Source organism: Andrographis paniculata, unplaced genomic scaffold (genome assembly GCF_009805555.1).
Source record: "Andrographis paniculata isolate CXL003 unplaced genomic scaffold, ASM980555v1 Contig45END, whole genome shotgun sequence".
Taxonomy (NCBI): Eukaryota; Viridiplantae; Streptophyta; class Magnoliopsida; order Lamiales; family Acanthaceae; genus Andrographis; species Andrographis paniculata.
The window spans coordinates 1,039,513-1,048,825 of record NW_026137579.1 but is presented as its reverse complement, the minus strand read 5'-3'; the positions used below and the strand labels follow the sequence as shown (position 1 = coordinate 1,048,825).

Below are 9,313 nucleotides of genomic sequence, written 5' to 3'. Positions count from 1 at the left end.
TACTATATAAATCCATTCAAAATCTAAATTCAAAATATACTTAATTACACATATTTCAAAATCTTAAATCTTAAATTTAAAATGGAGTGAATAATATTCAATCACAAGGAAGATAATGATAATGAAAAGTGGGACCCTTATTATAGTTTAATATATTTATTATTGAAGATATTTGTCCATTTTTTTATTAAAAAAAAAAAAAGTACAGAAGGACATGATGTATAACCTTAAAAATTATTACAAAATTCATGCATGGAAACAATCATCTGAAATTATGTCCGTACTTGGTGAACTAAATCAAACGATTGGACACAGCAACTTCAGGCCGCCGCCGGCGGGGAAGTAGCGGCTGCGGCGGAAGTGGTCCACTGGATGTCTCTGAGCGCAGGTTTGAGATCCTTGGTGCAAAACTGGTTGTACTCGAGGGTATCACCGCTCGACTTCTTCACCTCCACCACCATCAGCGACGGCGCCACCGGAAACACGTCGGCGGCGATCGATAATTTCCCTTTCCGGCCGCTCCTCCGTCCTTGCAGCATCACTCGCGACTCCCCCTTTCTCACCATAAAATCCTTCGTCTTCCCCAATTCCTCGATCTTCGAAATCACGCTGCTCGCCGTCCTCGTCGTCGCGAATATCACCTCCTCTTTCTCCACCCGTTTCTTGTCCTCGAACAATGGCGACAGATTGAACCCTTCCGACAGCGAAATTATGTGGAAAGCATTCAGAGTTTCGCTCACCTCGCCGCCGGCGTCCGCCTCGTCGCCGGCCTGCACCTCCTGGTTCGACCTCTCCGGTTTCTTGAACCAGGACGAATCCATGATCTTCGCTATGGTGATCCTCGTCCCTGGATTCGGATCCAATATTTTAGAAATCAGTCTCCGGGATTCCGGCGAAAACCATGCCGGAAAATTGAAATCGCTCCGGCTAATCTTCCGATATAGCGAAACGATGTTTCCTTCCCGGAAAGGCAAAAATCCGGCCAACAGAACATACAAAATCACGCCGCAGGACCAAATGTCGGCCTTCGCGCCGTCGTAGCCTCTGTTCCCGATCACCTCCGGCGCGACGTACGCCGGCGTGCCGCACGTGGTGTGCAGCAGGCCGTCCGATCGGAGATGGCCATTGGAGAGCGCGCTAAGCCCGAAATCCGTCACTTTCAGACTCCCTTTCTCGTCGAGGAGGAGATTCTCAGGTTTCAGATCCCGATGAAAAACGCCGCGGCTGTGGCAGAAATCGACGGCGGAGATCAATTGCCGGAAGTAACTCCGCGCCGCCTCCTCCCCCAATCTTCCCCGGCGATGAATCCTCTCAAACAGTTCCCCGCCGCGGAGGAATTCCATGGCCAGATAGATCTTCGTCTTGCTGGCCATCACCTCGTGGAGCTCGACCACGTTGGGATGGTGGATCATCTTCATCACAGAGATCTCCCTCTTCACCTGCTCCATCATCCCCACGCGGATCACCTTCTCCTTGTCCACCGCTTTCATCGCCACGCTCTTCCCCGTCTGCAGATTCCTCGCTACATACACCTTCGCAAAACTGCCGTGCCCGATAACCCGACCCAATTCGTACTTACCATGCAAAAACCCCAATTTCTCATCGGATCCCATTGTCAGAGAAAGAAAGGATAATTTTGTACTACAACAATACTACAGTTACAGCTACAGTTACAGTTAGAGAAGAAATTAAAAAGGGGATTTTTCCAAATTTTGATTATACCATACAATTAGGGTTTTGGGAGGTTGCGTATATGACGGCACTGTGGAAAATGATCAAATCAATGGCAGCCTGCTAACAATCCATCTTCCGCCGCCCGATCGGGACATTGATCTGGTAAGGAGAGACAGAGAATTGAGTAGCCCTAGGGTTTCCTGCACCGCCAATGGCAATACCTACGGCCGCCATGATTTCTGATGTCCTTCTGCGGCTGCGCATTTGCGGGGAAGATATATACCGCAGGCTTGGTGGGACCCTAGAGATGGACGCCGTTGATTTAAATCTAACGGCTCAGAATGTTACACGTTTCATTGACTGACTTAATTCCTTCACTTTTGGAAACTATATGATGTTAAAATACTAAAGCCCATTTTATATAATGCACACTGTTGTTATGATAAGCTCTATTTGATTTTGAGCATCATAAATATATTGAGTTATTAATTTTAAATATATATATATATATACACATGTGAAACTAGCATTAAGATAAGCATTAAAATTTAGAAGGGGGAGATGGTGCAATGGATTTGGACTTTAGGAAAGAAAACAATATCCAGTCCAAATAGGAGGTGAGAAAAGAAAATTAATAAACGTGAGTTATTACGTATAGTTCGTCTAGTATGATTTATTATTAATTTGTCCGAAAGTCGTAAATTTTAATATTTTGGGCCATTGTTTGTTTTGGGTCATTAAGCCCAGAATATGTTGTGGGTTTTCTTTTACCCACACATGAATTCACCGCTTAAATTTCATAACCTCTTCTCAATCAACGTGTTGTAGTCATAACTCATATGTGTTTATTATATATTTATGATGATAAATACTACTCTCTTGGTCCCAAGTTACAATATTTACTTTTGATACGGACTTTTAGTTGGATAATATTTAGTAAGATAATATATAAATTTGGTGATGTGACGGAGAGAATATATATTTTATTTTTTTTACTTGGATGATGTAAGAGAATAAACTGTGGGTTAGAAATTAAATATAATTAATTATTTTCTATTTTGGAAATATTGCAGAGTATTTGAGACATACCAAAAAAGAAATATTGCAAATGTTTGGGACGGAGGGTACTTTCTTCCTCAGTCAAATATATATTTCTTTCTATAATAAAATATTTTACTGTTCATTAATTTATAGTGTTCTTTAACATTAAATTTATGTTAAATTGCACAAAATTTATTTTCACGAAATTGCCAAATACCCCATATTTTTAAAATTGCATCAAATTTTCGCGTGGTTTCATAAATTTTGCGTCTAAACCCTTGGTGGTTCTTATTTAACGGTACTGCGAATAAATTTTAGAATCTCAATTTCTAAATCCCTAAAATTACAAATATATTTATTTTTCTTATATTTAGCCTAAAAACAGTAAAAATAAGCTCTTAAAACTTGAGAAAAATAACTATGTTGAAGTATATTTATTATTTTTTTGGACTAAACATACGCATTCAGGTCGAATACTATTAAATAAGGACCGCCGAAGGAGTTTTACGCAGAGTTTATAAAACTACGAGCGAATTTGACGCAGTTTTGAAATTACAGGGGATTTAAATTTTATGCAATTTAGCCTTATATTTAATTATATATTTGGCTATAATTTTTCAATTAATATTATATTTATTAAAACTTGTGTTGAACTCGCTCTCATATTAACATACTTTTTCAGGGAATATTGAATAGCATATCAAACTATTCAAGTCATGGCACATTTATTTCATCAAGGTATTTTAGTGTATTTTAAACATAATAAATAGATATGGTCCGCGAGCGGTGTCCGGTAACAGTGTATAGATGGATTTATGGCCATAAAATTATGAGTGAAGCCTCGATATCTATATATATATATTTATTAATATTTCTGAATAATCGAATCACTAATTATACTCCTCATATATTCAGTAAAGCAGACATAATATCTGTGACGAAAAAAAGTATATATTTAAATATTATCTAGTCAATTTTTATTTCCAACAAATAATACTATTTTATTTTATTCTCTTTTTTTTTTCCATCCACTTTAATTATTAATTAAATTTTCAAAAATATTTTCAATTATATTTTTTAAAAAAAATTTCATTAAAATATATTTATTTTTTATTTTTGTAGGGATCCATATATTCTAATTTTACATGATTAATTTTATTTTCAATTAATATTGTGGTATGTACCATTGATTTATTTGATCCAGCTAAGAATCACATGAGATGCAAAATTAGGACCACTAATATTAAAATAATAGTACTCCTTCCGTTTTAATACAATAGTCCCGTTTTTATAAATAATTATATCGCTGTAAAATTATCTTTACTTTTTTATTATTATCACACAATTGCCACTACTTTTTACACTAATACACTAAAAAAAGACAAAAAAGTCATTTATCCGTATTTTTATCCACCCAGACTATTATTTTGGGACGAATGAAGTATAATTGTAGTCTCAACTCAAACCCAATTAATTACATTAAAGAATACGTACAGAGCATGTATGTATGTATGCTTTTTCTACTAAACGAGAACTCAAAGGCAAAGCAGAAGAAATAAAATAAATAAATATTTTATAATACATTAGTTAATTTATTAAATCCTGATTAAATTAAATATCTTATCCAGTAGCACAGCAGCACTACAGTGCAAAATTGATTAATTAATTAATGATTAATGTTAAATGGGAACAAAATTTGTGGGTTGGCACGCCATATTTCGCAGATGCTAAGGTTTCAAGTTGGGGGCATATTCACACAATTATATTATTATGGGACCGCAATTGTTATTATTGAAAACAATTTGTTTAAATTTGGTATGAAAATAATGTTTGATAAGATGTTTTGTAAGAGAAAAATATATATATATTTTTTAAACAAAATATTAAAATTTGAAAAAACTTTTCTAAAGAAATATACCCTTAATTTCTCCATGTTTATTACTCTCTCCGTCTTTAACAATCTATTTATTTTTTTTATTTTAGTCCGTTATATAATAAAGTATCAATTTTTTTTTAGTAAAAATGTCCTATCTACTTAATATTATAATATATTATACAAATGTCATTATTTTTATATAATACAATATTAATAAGATTAATTTAGTATTTTTTATATTTATTTATATTACATCCCGACGCGTGTGACCTGCCACACATGGTTGACTTGTCTGTCGAATCTAATTTGCAAAGTATTAGGTTCGATCAAAATTTAACCGATGCACATTTTCGAACAGCGGCTATAAATTTTTTTATGTTATTAAAAAAAAATGATAAATAAATATGATAAGGAGAGATTATTATTATTATTATTATTTGGTATTTGCTTTTGTTTTATGGTCTCGAGAAAGGCGTAAAAATGGTTATAGATTTATTTCCAAAAGTGTATTGTCCTTCTTCTCCCTGGAGCAAAGGAACAACTTCCAAAGAAGAGAAAAGTAGTATTAATGGCCCCAACACGACGCCACACGACACCACTATCTATCTAACTGCCTACCTCCATTAATGCACCTAAACCCTAACCCCATGTATCACAATCTCATCTCCATTTCCCCATCTCATGAAATTCTAAAAATCCCCCCAAGCAAGACACTGCCAAGTTATCTCGTAGATCCCACCGTCGATTCAATTAATTGTTCCTTTCGGTATCTGCTGCCCTCTGTTCGTCTGCAGGCCAGGTACGGAAGCGAGTAGTAAATGATTTGGGGGAAACAAAATTCAAACAAGAGCTAGTGAGGAAGTCTGGGAAAAAGGTCCCCTCGATCCTGTTCAATTCTGACGCGGATGGATATCTTTGATCGACTGTATGTTTCCCATTTCAATTGCTACGAAACCAGAGGCATCGATCAAGGGGAGTCTTTCAAACCATTCCTTCTTTTTCTTAATTTTAGAAAATTGCTTGCTGGCTGTACGTGTTACTGTTTGGTGCGTGTCTGCTACTACTGCCTGATAAATAAATTAATTTAAACATATCTAGGTTTGTGATTGTGGAAAACCCTAAGAGTGATTCAGAACTGCAGCTCGATTTGATTGATGTCTTTCCAAAAGGGGAGTCGTCTTTGATTTCCAGATCTACCCATCCTTTTACTGCACATGTGGATGAGAATTTTTGGGCCAAAAGAAAACTGAAAATAAATGGTTGGAAGAGAGAGAGGGGGAGGAAGAGAGAGGAAGAAAATTGACAGAAGAGAGTGAGCACAGGCAGACAATTGTATAGAGAGATATGCCTTTGTGGGTGCCTGTGCTCGCTTCTCTTTTGTCACCTTCCCTCTCTTATTTCCTTTCTGGTTTTTCCACCATTAATCATCACATCAATTTCTGCTTTTCCTTTTCGACACGCTAATGAAGCCTTCAGCTTCAGGTCCATTTTTACTTCCTTCTTGGCGCAAACACAGACACACAGTTCAGGTACACTTTTACTTATACCATTATTTTTGTTGTTGCTGTTTTTGTTGCATAGATCTAAGAGATTATCATGATTGGTCTAATTATTTGTCGGTTCCTTTGAGGCTGCTCAGGGAAAGGACGAAATCTGTTACGTAATCAATGCTTTTACCGTATTTCAATGTTACTGATTTAACCTCTCACCCTCTTTTCATTTTCATGCCCATTCTATTTATTCTAAATTAAATTTTATTGTCCTTTCCATTTTTCCTCTGGATGAACACTGCAGTGCTTCGCCCCAAATCTTCTTGATTTTTTGCTCATATCAATTAATCTTTAGTTTCTCTTTGAGTGCACACAGTATCATACACAGATGATAAGATAATCGTAACTTTTAATTCACAGTAGTGTAGGATTTCGAAATCACAGCTATAGCAGTCGAAAAATATTTTGTTCTTTGTTGAAGCTGTAGGGCTTTCTCAAACCCAAGCTAAACTATCTTCTCTAAATGTTTTTTTTTTTTTGGGTAAAAAAAACCCAGCAATCATATTAGATATTCATTTTTATTTGTTTGTCTCGCATTTTCTGTTTCTCCAAATTTTATATTCCTTGCCTTTTGACTTGTCTGTTTTATGTTCATTTTTCGGGAAAAAAAAAAAATCTCACCAATTTTCACTAACCATTCTTGCTCGTTTTTGACAACCTAGTTGGAGGGGGAGATGTACCAATCTTAAATTATTGGTGAGACATGGTTTGTTTAAGCCTCGTGTAGACAAGTCTATGATCCCTTTGATCCATTGTCTATGGAGATTGGAGACAGTAAGTTTGATAGATAAACTTCTTTACATTCAATTTTCAAATGGGATGTGATTTTTGCAATTAGAAGTCAATTGTGTGATCAAATTTGTTCTTTTATTTATTTTTGTGCCTCCTTCAATGATTATTTAGTAATTGATTGCATCACTGCTTCTGGCCTCATACTTCGGAGTAGTTTGTGGTTTTGGTCTTAATATTCAAACATCACATTAGACTTTCATGAGCTTATGAGATCAAAATTGCCAATTATTACAGCTCAAGAAATCAAAGTTCAGTATTTTTTTTTTTTGGGATGATGTGAAACTCATGCTACTCACTCTGGGTAAACTATTGGCCCAACTTAATGGTCATCAAACTAAGCTCAAGACTTGGAGACGTGCGGGGATTTGAATCCATGACCTTACGGTTATGAGTTTACCTTCGGACCACCAGATTATTCCTTCCGGGATGTAATATGCAATAGTTTCACTTCTAGACTACATTGAATTAGGCTTGGTAACCACTTGATTTGGTTTGGTTGTTATGTCTTATGTCTTTTAAATGATGGTGTCTTGATCTATATCATAATCAGTTCGATTTAGTATAGATTCATATATAAGAGTTTGAATCATCAAAATAGTGTTGTAACAAGCTGATCTAAGTTCTACTATTTGCCTAATTGAACCAGCTAATTAAGTCAAAGCTCAAGGTTTAATTTATAAGCGTTTTGCTGAGAAGCCCCACTGTTTCTTCATTTGGTGTATATCTTTTGTTTCAATATTTTTGAAGAAAAATAATTGTTGTATACAGGTGTTGGATGTTATATTTTTCAAGAGAAGTTGAGACTATTAAAAAAAAAATGCAAATTAAACAAAACCTGAGTTTGAGTAGGCTTCTAGTTGAGTACCTTGAGTTATGTCTGATTTTTAGTAGTTATTTTACTTTTTTTTTCAATTATATATAATTATATATTTTCATTAACATTGTTAGGGCATCTAGAAAGGTAAACAGTTTGTTTAGATAGTTTTGATTATATTGCTCACTTTTGTGTGTTTTTTGGTTGAAAGTAGAGCTGTTAAACGAACTGAGCCGTTCGTGAACTCGGCTCGGTTCGGCTCGATTCTGCTCGGTTAAAACTCGTTTGCGAACGTTAACGAGCCGAGCCGAACAATATAAACAGACTCGTTTGGTTAACGAACGAGCCCGAGCTTTGTTCGCGAACGTTCATTTAAATAATATATTTATTATAAATATTATATGTACATATAAAATTATAATTTATAAATAAATAAAATATTAATTTAAAATATATAAATAAAATAATTTTAAAATTTTCTTATAATTTATATATAAATTTTAAAAAATAAGACAAACGACCTTAATTGAGCCTAAACGAGTCGAACACGAACACGAGTTCAAACAACAAAAATTCTTAACAAGCCGAGTTCGAACACTACGAACGAGCCCGAGTTTTGTTTGCGAATGTTAACGAACACTTAAAATTTGGCTCGGTTCGGCTCGGATCGGATCGTTAACTGCTCGAGTTGAAAGAACATGTAACAGTCTTAAATCAATTTGTTCATTTGTATTGTCTTAAATCAATATTTATATATATATATATATATATATTCATTTTTTAAATTTAGTATGGACCCTATACAAATAATAAAATACCAATTTCTTATCTAATATGGCCACAAATATCCCATTTTTATTTTAGTGCATATGTCATGTGTATGCCCTTACGTTGATATGGGATGGATCAATCACAATCTAATAAAGGTGAACATTCCTTGACATTGTAAAATGATTAATTTTTTTTTTTATTTATTATGTAGGACCAATTTTGTTGAGATTATTGATTGACTTCAATAATTTGTTAAGTATGACTATTTTATTTCGGAATATAATAGAAATGTAAAATCCAACTGTGTGGGCCAAGAACATAGTTTCCCACAAAACCATGCTTTAGTAATTTATTGATATGGATGATGTTCTGTTCTCTAATTTTGTAGAGCAACCAGTTGCTTCATTTTTATTTTTATTTTTTTTTGGCTTGCTTGTTGCAAGTAATTAATTAGGAAACACAAATTATAGCCACCAAAATTTTCTGCTGAAAAATTAAATAAATACGAAACTCACAATAGCCTCAGGAATTTCTGTTAAATTTTGTGAATGCAACAGTTTCAGTGAGAGACATAAATTTTTGATAAAGATTGACAGTGTACGTGAAGTACAAAACAGTACTGTGTTTGATTTTTATAATATTGTCTGATTTTATATTTCAAAGAAAAATATACTGGAGTACTATTTAGTACAATTATTATTATTATTTAAAATAATTGTTTTAAAAATAAAATACTATTTATTTATTTATTTATTTTTTAATTTCTAAAATTTCAAAAGTTTCAAAATCTATGGA

At 34.2% G+C, this 9,313-nt stretch overlaps 1 protein-coding gene and 1 long non-coding RNA gene across 2 annotated transcripts; one reads left to right on the top strand and one right to left on the bottom strand.

The window, feature by feature from the left end:
• Positions 1–197: 197 nt before the first annotated feature.
• Positions 198–2,015, bottom strand: LOC127252233 (CBL-interacting serine/threonine-protein kinase 6-like). Its single transcript, XM_051276322.1, has one exon. It carries the CDS (start codon positions 1,611–1,613, stop codon positions 321–323), a length of 1,293 nt encoding a protein of 430 aa, XP_051132279.1. The 5' UTR covers positions 1,614–2,015; the 3' UTR covers positions 198–320.
• A 3,111-nt stretch (positions 2,016–5,126) lies between these two features.
• On the top strand, positions 5,127–7,527 carry LOC127251923 (uncharacterized). Its single transcript, XR_007838981.1, has 2 exons — positions 5,127–6,120; positions 6,804–7,527. It is a non-coding gene; the product is annotated as an uncharacterized LOC127251923 (long non-coding RNA).
• The last annotated feature ends 1,786 nt before the right edge of the window (positions 7,528–9,313 follow it).